The sequence below is a fragment of the Oryzias latipes genome, chromosome 20 (genome assembly GCF_053564925.1).
Source record: "Oryzias latipes strain Hd-rR chromosome 20, Olatipes_Hd-rR_3.1".
Taxonomy (NCBI): domain Eukaryota; kingdom Metazoa; phylum Chordata; class Actinopteri; order Beloniformes; family Adrianichthyidae; genus Oryzias; species Oryzias latipes.
In genome coordinates, this window is record NC_136256.1 from 25,124,253 (window position 1) to 25,141,323 (window position 17,071).

A 17,071-nucleotide genomic window follows, 5' to 3' on the forward strand; every position below is an offset into this window, starting at 1 on the left:
GATATGGTAAATGGTAAATGGCGTATACTTATATAGCGCCTTTCTTCCTACAAGGACAAAGCGCTTTACAGTCACAGACCCATTCACCCAGTCACACACACATTCACACACACAGTCACACACTGGTGTATGTCCTCCATCATCAGAAAAATGGCACAAGAACATGCCAACATGGGAGAGAGATACAAATGTAGGATGTATAAAGTCAAAACCGTTACTTCTGACGTGTTTGTGAATGAGCTGCTGATGTAAACAATGAGTCAATATACGGAAAAAATAGAGCTTCTCAAAGATAAAAAGTTTGAGTTTGTATATATTTATATATACTTATTTGATTATTTGATTAATTGCGTGGTATACTGTACATATTGCTTTAAAGTCTTTTTCATATACTTATCACACAAAGAACACATGAGCACACAGCGCTTGAGGCATGACTTCTTATTATTTTTGTGTAATCAGCTTAGTGAGCAGGATGCGTGGTGGGGTAGGCTGCTTGCCGATGCAAAGAGCCTCGTAATGTTGCGTGGTGAGGTTAAGTAATAAAGTGGCACAAACCCAGTGCTGAATGGCCCACACGGAGTAAATAAGACCGGATAAAGGGGGCCGAAGGAGAACAAATCTTTCCCCGGGAGGTGGATCTCATTATGGGGATTTCAGCTGTCTGAGCAAACTTGAAAACAAGCTTAATGCATGCCTATAAAGCAGGTGTAATACATTTGCTAATGTGCCTGCAGTTCTTGTGGCAGCAGCAGTGTGTGGCCTGAAGGACAGAGAAAGGGAGCGAGGCCGAACACACACTTGTTTTCTTAACAAACAGCAGCACAGGCTATCAGTTGTGTAGTTGTTTATCCAGATTTGACTTTGAGAAACACATAAAACTTTAAAGTATTGTCAATGTTGTTGCTTTTTTATGAGTTAAAGAGATTATTTTTGACCTAAAAGAAAGAAAGAAAGGCACATCGCACATTCTGTATGTGGACATCTGTAGAGGGGGCAGATTGAATTTTGACATGCAATTATTTTAGCCTTTCACTTTCTTTAGGGATACGTTTTCAAATAAATGTATGTACAGCATGCACTCCATAACCAGTATCAATATGCCTTTCATGTAGAGCCAACAAAGAGGAATCACATCTCCTGGCATGGACACGGTTGGTGTTGTTGAGACGTAATTGAAGCTGCAAGGGTCACATTTTCGAAATAGAAATTACCGTCTTGTCTTTGACTTGTGTGGCGTGAACCACAGATGCATCCCGCAGCCCCCGTGTCCTTCACAAGCCTTTATTATTTATAACGCTCGCTCTTTGAGCAATGACCAGTACTAATGCATAACCTTCTGTCCTTCTGGCTGATTCGCTTCCTTTGAAACCAAAGATTGAGGCAGGAGAAGAAGTGGGTGGGTGGGTGGATGAGGCATGGGTACGGGAGGGAGAAGGGGGAGAGCCGGTGTAGGGCAGTAAAGATTCAGGCTTTCTGGAAGTTATTATGGGTTTCTTTCCTTTATATGTGAGAATGTGGAATAACGCTGTGATGCTTCTCTCCTCCCGAATAGAGGCTTCAAAGCAATCCTGTCCCTCCTTCTGCTCTGCCAAAATGAAGGCTGGGGGGGGGTTGGCTTCACAATTATTTGTCTACCTACTCAGCTCTGTGACACACTCACAACTAAAGCAGCACTTCTTTATTTTTTATCCTAGATAAACTCGTTCCTGGGAAGCGTTTAGTTCAGCGGAGTTACGATAACGCACTCGCATCACCTGGTCTTATCGTCCGGCGCCACGGCGCCCGCTCTGATCCGCTGTTAATGCACCTCTATGATAGAAGGAGGGGGGCAAGGGGTAGAAAGTGGGACATAGGCAGCATTAGAGCTGGACAGCCTGCGGGGGGTCCAGGCTGATGTGTCAAACATGACATGTGGGTGTCTAGACCCCCGCACCCATTTATTTACCAACACTGCGAATACAGCCCCCCCCAAGAAACAAGTCAACAGTTCTTTAAAGAAAACAATTTAAACAAGGGTCGTTTTACTTTCTTAAGATTCAGTTTTTGTGGTGCATACACAATGTTTACTGCAAAAACATAAAATTTCACCAAATATCTGTGTCTACTTTATCTTTTTACCCTTGAAATAAAAAAAAATTAAAAAGCATACTAGTTAAATTTCATTAAGTCTTGTTTTAGGACTATATTGAAACGTTCATTTTTTACTTTTACCTGATATTTTTAATCAGAAGTTTTATTTGCGATTAGTTTAAAAAAAAACTTGTTTGAAAGTTTTTTGACGCCTATAGTACAAACCGATTCAACAAAAGTAAACATAGATTTATGTATTAGCATTTATCTTTAAATGTGTATTTCTAGTCTTACTTTAGGAGGATTATGGTCAAGATCTAGAACACTTTAACACTAAAACAGCCATTTGGTCCAGTTTCTTACTGATTAAATGAACCCATTCATTTAAGAACCATATTTTAAAAATATTTACAATGAAACAATCATAGTGATGAATGACTAAAGTGTTGTGTTATTATATTTATTACAATTTAAACCTTTTATTTACACATCAAGTTCCTTCCAAAAGAAAATACACCGTGTGTCAGATAAGATGCAGATCTGCTGCAGCAGATTTATTTGATAAACATCAAACAGGACATTTTCTATAAGTATGACCTTTTTCTCCACTTATTATTGAACATAAATATATTGGTGTAGAATCCAATTTTCTCTCTATAAATGTAAATCCACTTATATACTTTAAGAAATGTGTCTCTGAACCGAAACTAGTAGAAGATCAGAATATGAGCTTTAAGTTTATTCTTACAGTATATGAAACCTTTTACCATCATTTTGGTCATTTTGGTCAAAATCTGAACATACACGACAAAACGTAATTAACTACCAAAAAATTAACCAAACCTTTGAACCAATTTGTTGTGTCAATTGTTTGCATTTTTCCTCAAAGCCAAAGAGCAACAATGGAAGGAAAAAGGAGCCACATGTAGTCTAGTAAAGATAGTGGGGCTATTGAAGTTCTTAAAACAATATATATACAATATATAACAATATATATGTACCTACCTTAAAGAAAAATAACAATTTTTTAAAGCAAACTGGAATCCAATAAAATAATAACTGAAATATGAGTATTTATATCTAATTTCAAGATGGAAGGGAATGACCATTTTTCTTAATTTTTTTTTCACTTATAACAAAGAAAAACATCCAGAATTCTGTATTTTTAACTTGTTTTAAGGACATTTTAATAGTGCTGTATTCCACTTACAACCGGCTGAGCACTTTAAAAGGTCATCAACATGCTGCTTTTAGAAATTAAAAGCAAAACTTGACCTCAATTTTTTGATTAAAACATTGTTTTCCTCTCAGTATTCAACAATTGGTTTGCTGTTTTCCTCTGTATTAACATTTTATCTGTTGTAATCAAGCAGAGGAAATAAAATTCTTTTGGTAATAATTAGTTTTTGAAAGCCTGCCCGAAAACGTTTTCTTTAAATGATTTCATTGTTTGCAAAAAGTTCAAATATAAAATCACTTTTTCAACACACAGTGTGAAGAATAGCCGTCACCACTTCCAGATAAAAACCATCTTGTTTTTGTCTGATCAATACTTCAGAGCAATTTTAGCCAACGTGAAACAGAGAACATGTGAAGTATTTCGCTTGAGAGAGCTGTAACTGAATTTGTTTTTGCCATTTCTCTCTCTGTCTTAGCTGTGGTTTGAAGTGCTTTTATATGGAGATAAAGCAACAATGTGACATTAGACTCAGAGCAAGTCTTTTTCTTCATAGCATTCTGCAGGCAGCGGAATCCTATTTGCAGCAAATATCATTTAAGTAATTTGGGAGGAAGAGCAATATTGAAGCAGGCCTCTTTTAAAAGGCTTACAGTCCTCAAAAGCTGGGCTAACATTGAAGCACCTCATCTTTCCTGATGGCTGTAAAAGGATGATTTGGATCGTTGTTCTCCTCCTTTAACCCCAAGCTAATCAGGTTGCCTTGGGAATGAGGAGGACGCTCCGGCGCACATGTGCAAAGAAGTCCCATATGAGGATGAAGACTAAAGCCCTCACTGCCATCTTCCTGACCTTTGAAACAGGCATTGCCTCTTCCACCTCCCTCTGGTCCCTCTTGTGCTTGTGCTGCTTCCAGCTCCACTCCAGCATCAAGGGGGGAGACAGGTAAGAACAGAATCTGAAGTGCCTTCCGGGTAAGACCTGTGGGTGCAAGTGAGAGCTCAAGGATCGGACCCTTCCTGCTTCAAGCGTTGTTTTCATGCAGATTCCCCTGCCATTCTCCAGGAAAGGACCAGCTCTCCTCCACACCTCAGAGAGTACTATATTCTGTAGATGAAACCTCCCACCAAGGAGAAAGAGGAACACTTTTCCCGCTCTTCTCCTTCCTGTGACCTTTAAGTCTTCCACCATCATCTTGAGGCTTAAAAAATCACCTCAGAAACAGTCACAAAACTGCTGATGTGTAAAATCCTTTCTGTTCGCCGCACTCCACGCCACCACCTCCTGTGTAATTCCCTAACACCATAATTCCACTTTGTGCCCGAATAACGAATGAGATCGATTTATTTTGCTCCCCTCGTGCGATGAGGAATCCGGCATTCACGCTGAAGGTCCGGAGAGATCGCTCCTCTGCCTCTCAACCCGTGCTGCACTCTTAATTAGGGAAATGACAGCTCTCCAAGCAGCATAATGTAGCTAATAGTGTTACAGACAGACACTCAAAATTCAGTCTCTGGTGAGTTTCTATCCCCTGAAATGCTATTGACCTGTCCTGAGCTGTTTCTCCACCCCGGCTTCTTAACAGGGTATTACTCGGGTCCAGAGGGAGCCATCTGACTAAGAGCACCTGGAGTTATTGGCAGGAGATTATGCCCTTTGTTATTGTTGAGGGCTTTGGCTGAAGTAATGAAACTGAGCTAAGTCACTGGTGATTTTGGCTTTCTGGAATTCTTGAAGGGGATGGGTAAATCACTTTACCGCCTCACCATAGGGTCGCTTTTTTCACCGCTGGAATGTCATCTGCGAAGCTTTGGGGGTTTGTGCCACAGGCCGCAACAGAAGCGCTCCGCCATCCAACTGTCCGATTGATAGGAACTAAATCAATGCTCAAACAAACAGGAGCGATTAGCCGTGTATCGATAGAATTAAAGCTTTGAGTTGGATGTGACTTGTGTCCCTTCCGCTCCAGTAGCTCAGACGTACGGTGGCCCTGAAGTGCAAACAAATCATTCGATGCAAAAATACATTAAAGAGCATAACAACAAATGATAAAAAACAACTTTACATTTTAGAGGTCAAAACCAAATGAAAGTAACCAAAGTGCAGAAAATGTAATTTCCAGAAATCAAAATGAAATACTAAAAAAGGAACAAAATAAGAAACCAGAAATAGATATTATAGTTATTATATCACTGAATAGATAATGACGTTTGAGTTTGTGAGAAGAGGGAACCCAAACTGTGAAAAAGGGGTTACAGCTTTAAAGAGATATCTTCTGTTGGAACCCGTGACAAAGAATTTCTGATTAAAAAAGGTAAACGCACATCATTATCCAATCAGTGATGTTCCCTTTTCTGCTTCATTTTTTCACATTTTGATTTACGGAAAAATTACTTTTGCTTTCCGAAACGTAGTTTCATTTTTTTGAGATGTATTTTGTTTTTGATTTTAATTTGGAATGTTTTGATTTCTAAAAATATAGTGCTCTTATTTTATTATATGTTTTGCTTTTTTAATTGTCGTTGTGATATTTAGTATATTCTGATTAATTTGGGACTTCAGGGCCACCGTACAGAGTCATCTGCCTGACATCCGTGTGTGAATCGCAGAATTCACATTTACGGAAAAACATCAACCTTTGCTGTTTTTTTGTTGGCTGTTTCCCCAAAAGCAGAGAAACAATAAAATATGTAATTAACATACAATTTTTAATCATTTGGATTAGATTTCAAGTGAAAATGATTGACAACTTGCAAACACATGCACTCAGCCAGGCGTTTTGAAAAGGACCATTATAGAAATGGGGGTCGGCCGTTCTTTCTGAATAGCCTGAATCGTTACCAGGCCTCTCTCATACATTTGACAACTTACATAATGCATTCCCACTAAAATAGCTTAAGTGTTAAAGCTTCTTTTATGGGCAAAAATTGATTCATAAATGCACCGAGGCGAAAGCTAACGCGAACACAAAGCTTTCAATAACGCCATTTTATACAGACTGTCAGCGTATGAAGTAGTTGCATTAGACAAGGTGGCATGCTGATTGCTTTATGAAATCCAGGCTAATTGTTTTGTGCTGCAGTCCTAGGGGCACCCTGCATTAAGACAGGCCGAATGAAGTCAAATAAATATAGCACTTTGCACCCCCACCGACTCCCTCCTCCTCGTGCACAAAGAGTAAAGCAACATTGAAAATGGCTCTCCAGTGGCCACTTTGGTGATCAATGAAAGAGAATTTATTTAGTGCTGGATTATTGGCAATATTTCCATGAAAGAAGTCACATCAGATCGCTCCCTGCGCTTCGTAACAAATATAATTATTTCACCATAACATGAAAGAGAATTTTCTGTGGAAATCTCATCATGTCACTTGTTGTATGGAGGTCTTCAGGATCATGAAAACAAAGCTGGGCTAAAGTATACGACTGGAACTTTGCCATTAAAAAAGCTGCTGCTTTAGCCTGTATGTCTCACATAAATGTCAAGTTTTCCTGTTTCTTCCTCCGTTTTCGTTCCATTTTCCACAGAATGTCCGTTGTGTTTTTAACATGTTCTTGTGGCTTTGTTCTGATGATGGAGGATGGAGGACAGTGGGGCGGCAGTGGTGGCAGTGGCTCAGGCGGTTGAGCAGGTCGGTCAATGATCGAAGGGTCGGCTGTTTGATTCCAGCTTCCTTGGGCAAGACACTTCACCCTCCTTGCCTTTAGTGCAGCTCCACTAGTGTGTGAATGTTCCAGTGATGGTCAGAGGGGCCGTAGGCACGAACTGGCAGCCATGCCTCTGTCAGTGTGCCCCAGGGCAGCTGTGGCTACATCAGTAGCTTACCTTCACCAAGTATGAATGAATAATGGACACACTGTAAGCGCTTTGACTGTCTGGAAAAGTGCAAATAAATCTAATCCATTATATAAGAAGAAGAGCAAGCTCAAAACTGCATTTCTGAGTATTTCTGTATTCAAATTGTTGTGAATCGAGAGCACATAAAAAAATTCAGTTTGAAAAAGATCTTAGTTGTGACATAGAAAATAGGCTGGTTGGTCCACAAGCTCCCTGCTCGGAGTGGATTCATCAGAATCACAAGCTTCCTGTTTGAAGTAGTTTCATCAGAATCCACTTGGAGCAGGGAGCCTGTGGACCAGATCCATGTACGCCTTTGTTTTCCTCCGCCGAGCTGGCATCTTACTCAAACCTGTACAGCTGGATATCTCCAGTATTGCTCAACATTTTTGTTCCACCGGTAATGTTATGTTGGAGTTTTGAGTAAACTAGCTGGAACATGTAAACAGAGAACTTTCAGCAAGAGGGGGTGACTGTGCACCACTCTGCGTAACTCAGAGGTGAATTTCTAATGAACTACTGCTACTCTGCAGAAACTATGTGCTACAAATCGACAAAGGTTTTCTTTTAAATTTAGGCGGAAAACAGCATATTCATTTTTAAAAGACCACCTGGAACGTTTTTAAAATAGATCAATAGATGTTTGGAGTGGGACTTATAAAGGTAGTTGCTTTCTTTTTCTACTTTATTCAGTGGTAATCTCCATTTGGAAATCTTTTTAGCATCCTGTGAGGTCATTTCTTTTTTTTTTTTTATTTATCTTAAAAATATCTAAGATTTATCCCCTGGGCATTACTCTGTTCATCTATTTAATTAAGTTTAAGAAATTACAAGAATCCTTAGAGACAAGATGTGCATGTGCATTTATTTATTATTGATTTTCTTCTGCTGAGATAAACATGTTAGTGTTACAGATATTTTCTTGGAGATGAAGCCTTTCTAAGTTATTGTTGAATAATGTGATGAAAGGCAACAAGGAATCGTTACTCAGTCAGTCTCTTTATCAGATAAAATACATTATTCACAACCAATATCTTTACCACAATCATCAGCTTTACTGTCTGGAGGTTACTGAGTATTAGATGAGGTCCCATCCTTTTATTGTGATGGGAAGATCCTTGCTAACTGACTTTTTTAATAACAGTAAATGAATGATTCTCCGGCTTTAACGTTGCACAGGTGAGATTTCTGAAAAACCTACATATTGCTGTTAATAAAAATAAGTCCAATTTATGTTTGGGGGAAATAAAAGAAATCCAAAATGGCTCAAGCAAGAACTATTGATAAAGTATAAGGGATATTTTTCTAATTTATTGAACATATTGCAGTAGATTTGTTTTTTTTTTTTTTGCTTTAGATTTAACCTTCTACAGCCACCAAGTGTTCCTTGTTTGCTCACATTGATCTCAGTTCTAGATCGTGAGCGTGCAGGGTGGGGCCGGGCACAACATGATCTGTAATGGGTGAAATAATTGGTGAAAAGAGACTGGCTTGTCAAAACAACCTCAGCATTGCTGGTCTGATAAGCGAGAGAATGTGGACCTTTATCAAGAAACAGGGGCATCCAGCCAGGAGGTAGAAAAGCAGGCTCACCCTTGGGCTTTCACATCAACCATCAAATGCTTAAGGTTCATTTGATAGGTCATGCCATTTACCAATTATTTGGATTTTATGCAAAGATGAAATGATTTCAGTTGGCGGAGAGGAGTTGAAAATGTACTGCGTAAATATACTTGACAGCCATGAAGATCGTTATTTATTTTATTTTTTTGCGAGGCCTTTGAATTGTGCGATTTGCGTGCAGCTTTCGTGAAAACAAACCACTACATGCCATGTATGTGTAACCTAAGAAAAAGAAAAAGGAACCCTTTTAAATCTGAATTACAATCGGCACAATGCTCAGGGAATTTATGACATCCCAAAAAAATAAATAAATCTTACAGTTAAGATGTGATTACTTCTTTTTTTAATTTTTAATTCATTGCCAACATTATGTTGCTTAAAAAGCTTTAGTGGCCTTCAAATAGGTTTTCACGTGGACGGCTTGGTTTCAATCACAAAAATTCACTTTACTGTGTGGAAGAGCTGTTAAATGAGGGAAGCAGGACCTTAGAAAGAGGCCCAGTTAACTTTTTATGAAGGTTTTGTATGTTTCATTCAAAAGAGGGTCACTCACCTTCAAACACGACGATCACCTTTATGCTTTTAAAATAAGACAAAATTGTTGAGCTGTAAATTGACTTTATAACGATGAATAATAAGCATTCAGAGCCCGCCGCCTTTAAATGTGACCCTTTTCCCATTTACTGGAACTTTCCTTACATAAACTGAAAGCAGCGGGTCTTGTTGATGAATAAAACGTCAAAGAAAAACATCTGAAGTCCTGACAGGTCTGATTGTTAAGGGATTTATGTCTGCAAAATAAAAGAATAAATGCTGTTTTTGTTGATATTTTGTCCAACAAAATAAATTTACCATTTTCTGTCTAGTTGCATAAAGGCTCCTTAGGAACTGTTATTATTAATCTTATTTTAAACTTTGGCCAAAAGGCCTAGATTTTGTAAAAATGTCTCGTTTGCTTTTTGGAGGTGAGAATATCAAGAGGATCGGCCATCAATTAAAAATTGAAGCAGGTTAGGGAACATTTCCTTATTAAGATCAATGAGTGATTTTGCAAAGTTCTCTGTTTAATGATGCATTTAAACTTTTTTCAACCAATAAATAGATATTCAACCAATATTCAACATTAAGGTGGCATTCCTCTGTTTTTGCGCAACATTTTTATTTACTTTTGAATATTCTAAAACAACATCACACGTGTTTTACGCCATTTTAATACATTTATGAAGTTTTTGTAGAGAAAATTGTTTTTTTTCAATTGTTTTCATTAACGCAAAATCAATCCTACTTATATTTTGACCATTACCTCCCTACTCCCTAAATATCTGCTTGTTTATTGATGTCTAGCTACTTAAAGTCCCACCCTTATTATCTTTTGATCTATTGTAAAATCGTTCCCAGTAGTCTTATTTCAGTTTTTAGCCAAAATCAAAAAACCTTTCATTTTTTTAGGAATTTCTGCAGAGTGGCAGGAGTTTATTAGAAATTCATCTTAGGACCACTGAAAAATTGAACCAGTGAGGTCTCAGAAATGCAATTTTAAGCTTGATTTTTTTCATAAATGTTCTCCAAGAACATGTTAAAAACACCAACAACACAATCTTCATCAGAGTGGGTGTTTAACGCTAAATTAAAAGCTAGAGGTCTAAGAGGCAGAGATAAAATATTATGTAGGGCCAAGAGGTGGTATTTGGATCTAGTCTTTAAAATATAATTCACTAAACACTCACATCTGAGACACTGAGTCAATGAATCCTGTAGTTATCAAATAAATCATATTACATAAAAAATCCGTGAAAAAATAGACATTTTTTAAGGGAATGATCTGTAACAACATACCATATAATTAGGATTATTTAAAAACATTTCTATTAAACTAGACTTAGATACTAATGATCCAGTTAGAACAAAAATGTTGCTATTAAAAGTAGGAGAGAGAAATCCTTTGCACATAACATTTGATATTCAAAACGTGTGGAATCACAAAAACAGAAACGTTTACGTTCAAATTCTTGTGTAAATAAAGGAGTAGGTGAGTAGAATGAACATTTCTTAATCACAAATACACAAAGGTACAACCTGTGCAAAGACTAATTCTTTTCAATTTTTAATGAGTAATTGTAACTAATTACTAATCACTTTTGTGTAGTATATCATTGCATACATTTTTCCATTAGTACTTGATCCGCTAAACACTTTAATAAAAATTGTGTTTTTGGTGTTTTTAGCATGGTTTTGTAGCATGTTTCTGATGATAAAGGACATATATTAAAAAATTTAAGCTTAAAGTTGGGTTTCTGACTAAAAATGCCATTTGAAAAAGCGTGGAGATGTGGCGTAGGACCTACAACACCAAGCCACTAGCTCCCTGCCCCGCTCCATTCCGATGCATCCAGTTAAAGACAGACAAACCCATGTACGTCTTTGTTGTCTGGTATCTGGATCAAAACTGTTCGGCTGGATAGTCCCAATATTGCTCCCCATTTTTGTTGCACCGCTGATGTTAGGTTGGGGATGTGAGGGGCTGTAAGCTAACGGGAGAGAGTGTAAACAAAGGGACAACAGGAAAAATAGGGGCAGGCCTCACACCTATGTCCTAGAAAACGACAAGTTTTTAAAATCTTGGCTAAAAACGGCAAAAGCCATAATTAAAAGACGGAATGCTTTTGAGTCGGACTTTAAAACCAAAATCAGACGGTAATAAAGCACAACATTATTTTATTTTTTCTCCTGCAATAGCAAAGTTTCTCTCTGCAGCCATGAAATGTTTTACCCATTAAGCTCCTCACCGCCAAAATTTTTCAAAAAATGTTGTCGTTTTCTTTCAGGGTAGTTATTGCAGGTGCCAAATACAGTCTTCATTATGGATGAATTTTTGTTCTCGTTAGCCGTCCTCAAAGTACTGTAAACAAAACACTATACATTTTTGCAGGATTCCTTTTGCATCATCCTCATGTGCATTCTGCATCCGTCACTCCAGAGTACTTTTACTTTTAAGGACTTTCTATTGACAAAAAGTTGTGAGAAATCCAGCAAGCTGCAGGGAAGTTGAAACTGTTTATTTCAAATATTTGTATAATAAAACTAGATTAGTAACCTTTAAATGACGTTATAGCTACAGGAAACAGTTTGTAAGCAAAATGAAAAGAAGAATTTCACACTTATGATCTTATTTGCCTACAAGGCTGGCAAATGTAAAATAAAAAAAGGATGTATAAAAAAGAAAATGTTTCCTGTAAAAAGCTGTGATGCTTCCAATGTCTACTTGAAGGTCATTTATAGATGGCTCTTTTTCTTACTAATGCCACACAAGGGGCATATAAAGAGGTATTCGGACTTAAACATTATTCTGTAAGTAAATGTGCGTGATGTTTAAGTGTATGTGAAGCAGTGAGGAACATTTATTTATAAGATTTCGTCGTCATCTAAACCGACCCTAAAAAAAAATTAATCTTCCGAAAAATGAAAGCAATTCAGCTCCTTCAGTTTTCTTGTTTAAGGTATTTTCATGAAAATCAATGAGAGGTTGTTTTCAGGGTTTTATCAATTTGTTTTCTATTGATTTTAGGGAGTGAACAATTATACAAACCTGAAATTTACTCACTTCTGAACGAGCGTTACTGTTTGTTTGTTTTTCCTCGTAAGAAAGAATGTATCTCTGCTGAACTGGAGTTCTCTCCGTTTTCCTTTGGTTGTAGATGATACACTCCTGAAGTCTTTGTGCTAACAGAGACCTGCTGATGTTACAGATGTCCAAGCGTAAGGGTCAAACAAGCCTCTCTGACCTTCTTGAGCGCCGCAAATCTGAGATTTTGAGCAATAACAACGGATCATTGATAGCCTTTATTTTCCCCGCAGACATCAGCAGGCTTATTATCATCTCCCTGTCTGTTCTGCCCTCATTGCAAACAGGTTTAATTGTGCCTCATAGCTGGAGGCTCACAGTGGCAGGGGGAGCTGGCTTGGATGAGTGATACTCACTGATGTAAATGGCTGAATAATATGGCCCAGGCATTCGCTGAGGATCTCTATCTCCCTGTGGTAATCTGGGCCATCGGGGACCCGCCAGTATGCATCATCCGCCATCAATGAACCTCTCTGCTGGTTTGTAATATATTCAGTGCTACAGTGGTTATTGATAAAGCACTTAAAAGACACCCCCCCCCCCCCCCCCGGTTGTGGCTGCTCCACTCTGTCTCGTAACATCCCGGCGTTCCGTGCGCTGTGTGTTTAACTTGTAAAGCCTTTCTTCAGGTTGAACAGTCGTCTATTCTGGTTCTCTACATGCATCCCTGTCTCTTTTTCTCTCAGGGATCCGTGATGGATCGGACGCCAGCAGCAGTCCGTCGGAGCAGAGCCAGCTGGGCCAGTCTCACCCGGGTTACCCCATGGGTCCACAGGTGAGAGGGAAAAAGTAAAAACTCTATTATATGTGTGATAGTTGATAAATCTATCAGTTATTGTTGAAAAAGGGCTTGTTTTATATATTTTATCCATCCATCCATTTTCCACACCCACTGAATTCCTTTTGGGGTCACATGGTTGCTGGAGCCTATCCTAGTTACTGGTAAGCAGAGGAAGACTCTAGATAGATAGATAGATAGATAGATAGATAGATAGATAGATAGATAGATAGATAGATAGATAGATAGATAGATAGATAGATAGATAGATAGATAGATAGATAGATAGATAGATAGATAGATAGATAGATAGATAGATAGATAGATAGATAGATAGATAGATAGATAGATAGATAGATAGATAGATAGAATACAATAAAAATGCAGTGCTAAGAGCATACATGATAAAAAGCTTAATTAATAGGGTAGAAGTAGAAGTATACCAAAAAAAACAGTAAAAAATAAATAAATAAATAAAAAATACATGTAAAAGGGCATCACTGTCACAGAAAACTTATTTTAGTGTAATTGCACTTCCTTGTTTAAAAACATTTTCAAATGTGTCGCTGAAAGCTGTTGTTTGGAATTATTACTTTTAACAAAGTTTGACAAAAGTGGCTACCAGCTTCCAGGACTAAATACACAAAGAAGCAAAGGCAATTATTCTTCCAGCAGTGAAATCAGCAAAACCAAATATCTATTAAAATTAAGTAATTTAATCAAATCAGGATCAGAAAGGTACATTTTAAAATTGTCTTATGCAAACCAACTTAGTTCCTCATATATGCTTTGGTACAAATTAATAAAACAATAATACCACAGATAATATGTGAATAAAACGTTTCATGATTATTTGAGTTCAGTGGCATCTAAACTTTAAAATAGTGTAACAACAAACTCCTCCTCCTTCAAGTCCTCCCTGTTTTCTTGTTTTAACCATTTTATCCCAAATATTATTTATTATTCCAATGAATCTGCTCCAATCCAATTTGTGTATTCTATATATATATATATATATATATGTATACATATACACATATATTTACATACTGTATCTTTTTTTTTAACTTTTTTTTCACTGGTGCTTGAGAAAATTGCTGCATTTTTAGGTTTTACTAAAATATTTTATCATTAAAAGAGTTCAGGGATATAAAGTTTTGTTGTTGATAGAATAGCATAGAGGAATGTATGATGACGTATTATATCTGCTTTTAAGGTACTTCAAAAAAAAGAAGCAAAAATGCAAAAAGTGACCTCTGGACAAAAGCTCAAACTACACCCTCCTGTTGTGACATGAATGAGCAGGAGAGTAAAGGGATGAGGGACTTTACTCTAGCTCCTTCTTCCTCTGAGCAGAGTATATTTACAAATTCTTTTTTGCATATCTGCACATATACAGGAAAAAACTTCTAAATATTTCCCTCAGACTTATATAGGTTGTCTTGAATTTGACTGGAAGCAACATCGGCTCATGGAATGAGGAAACTCAGATATTTGCAAACACAAACAGTTTCACTTCATTACATGGAGGAGAAACTCTTTTCCCGTCTTTACCTCGTTGCTACTGGATTCCTAAGCATGGCAGAATCCGCATGTCATGTTGCAAAATGACAAAAAAATATCTTGCAGTTGGAAGCTTATCAATTACAGACTCTTTGGGGGATTTTAAAACAGTTTATTTGAGGAAACAAAATACAATTTGGGGGGTTTAAATTTTCCTAGGTTTTTTCCAGATTGTTTTCTATTTTAGAAACTTTATTAATCTAAAAGGAATCATTTGTATCAAGCAGATAATAATCACAAATCCCTACTTTGCCACCATTGAGGATCTTGTTGTTTTTTTTAAAGATCCACTGCAATGAAAATCATGTTTTTGTTGTTATTAACATGTTTATTGTTAACATGTAACATCTTAATATGTAAAAATTGCATTCCTGATTATTTCTTTATTCAAATCATTGTAAATCAGGAGCTGACAAGAAAATTCAGTTTGAAAAAAGATTGTGAAAAATACTCTGGTCGGGCCACAAGCTCCCTGCTCTGCTTCATTCTGATGCATCTACTTGCAGAGAGATCCATGTACGTCTTGCTCGTCTGACCTGGAATCTGGCTCAAAATTGAACGATTGGATATCTCAGATATTACTCACCTTTTTTGTTCGATCTGTAATGTTAGGTTGGGGGTGTTAGGGGCTGTAAGCTAACAGGACACCACTTAAACAATGAGGAGGGGAAGGAGGATGGGGTTGCTCTGCAGCTTTTTGATTTTGACTAAAAAAACATGAGCAAGTCTATATGTACCTGAATTTTCTGTATCGAAGTGTGAACTTTAGCACTTTTTTGTAAGCTCATTGACAAACCAAGCATTTATTTTATTCATTTATTTAAAAAAAAAACACGCATTTATGTGGGAAAGGTAAGTCAAATTCTTAAGAAGCCTCTGGGAATGCTACAGTGTGAAATGGTAAAGTATTCAGTCATCGCACATCATCTTTAGAGGTAATTGAGTCGTGGCACTAATGAGCTGACACTACAGGCCCTGTCAAAACACGAAGAGAGCAAAGAGTCCGAGCCCGCTGCCTCGTTAATATCTCAATCGCATCTGATTGGATTTAGTGGCCTTGTTCTCCAGCGATGTCTAATAAACATCTAACTCATTAGGGTTGCTCAATGTCAGCGCTCAACACACACAAACACACGGAGCGTCAGGTTTCCTCCACCCTCTTTAATAAAGCCATTTTCCCTGTTCTCAGTGATACTCAATGACAATCAATCCTCATCAGCTCAGACAAAAGAGGAAACACAAGACGATGGGAGGGCTGGAAATGCGAGAAATCCCCAGAGAAATACTAAATCTGCTGTTAGGTTTAGGAAAAAAAAGAGCTTAATTAAAAGCACTTCTCTGATTGTGCGTGGATTGCGCTCTTGTCGCAGACGGGAACTCAGGAGGAAGAGGCGCTGAAGCAGGCAGCAGTTCCAGCCTGAGCCTCAGCAGGCGGCTCTCAACAGTCACTGTCTAATATATTAATGCTGTCAGTACAGTCTCTGTGAAGCCAACACTTTTCAGAAACAAAGGCGCTCCGCATGCCATTCCCAATTCTCTTGTTCCAGGATCAATATGTTTTGATAGATTCTCGCTCCAGAGCCAGATATTGTTCGAACAGCCATTATCCAATGGTAGTTTACACAACATGAATCTACCTTCCTTCAGTTTCCCACTCACAGTTAGGATGACGAAAGTCTGCTATCTGGGTGATTATGGCCAATTTCTCAGTGCCAGAGCTTCCATGCAGACAGAGGGACCTTACCCCCCCTCTCTTCTGCGATGGGTAGAGAGGCTGGGTACCACATCCAGGCACGAGCGGGGCAGCTTGCTCTTCTGGACACCAACACACACCCTTGTTTGTGCGTCTGTGTGGGCCCCTAGGAGACCACTTCTCAACACTCAGCTGTCAGGGCTGCCAAGCATTTTACAGCAGCTTTCCACCAGCTCCTATGGAGAGGAGAGCCTGGAGTTTCAAGCTAAAAGGCACAAAGTGAACGGCTTATAAATCTAAACTAAGGATGCTTGGATTGTGTCGAGGTAATTAATTTTTTTTTTGGCACTTTTGTTATTTCTACAATCTAAATGTGTACACTATATTACCAAAAGTATTGACTCACCCATCCAAAAGATCAGAATCAGGTGTACTCATCACTTGGCCTGGCCACAGGTGTACAAGTACTAGACTGTTTTCACAAACATTTGTGAAAGAAAGGTCCGCTCTGAGGAGCTCAATGAATTCCAGCGTGGAACTATGCAACAAATCCAGTGGTGAAATGTCCTCACTCCAAAATATTCCACAATCAACTGTCATCTCTATCAGAACAGAAGAGTTTGGGAACAACAGCAACTCAGCCACCAAGTGGTAGACCACGTAAGCTGGCGGAGAGGGATCAGCGGATGCTGAAGCGCAAAGTGC

At 38.1% G+C, this 17,071-nt stretch overlaps 1 protein-coding gene across 7 annotated transcripts in view; it reads left to right on the forward strand.

Moving 5' to 3' along the window:
• The window catches only part of pou6f2 (POU class 6 homeobox 2), an 88,283-nt gene that overhangs the window by 10,176 nt on the left and 61,036 nt on the right, over nucleotides 1-17,071 (forward strand). For all 7 annotated transcript variants that reach the window (XM_023950118.2, XM_078938223.1, XM_078938224.1 and 4 more), the window contains exon 3: nucleotides 13,019-13,107. In XM_023950118.2, the coding sequence (XP_023805886.1) occupies nucleotides 13,019-13,107 (89 nt within the window). The remainder of the gene's footprint in view (nucleotides 1-13,018; nucleotides 13,108-17,071) is intronic.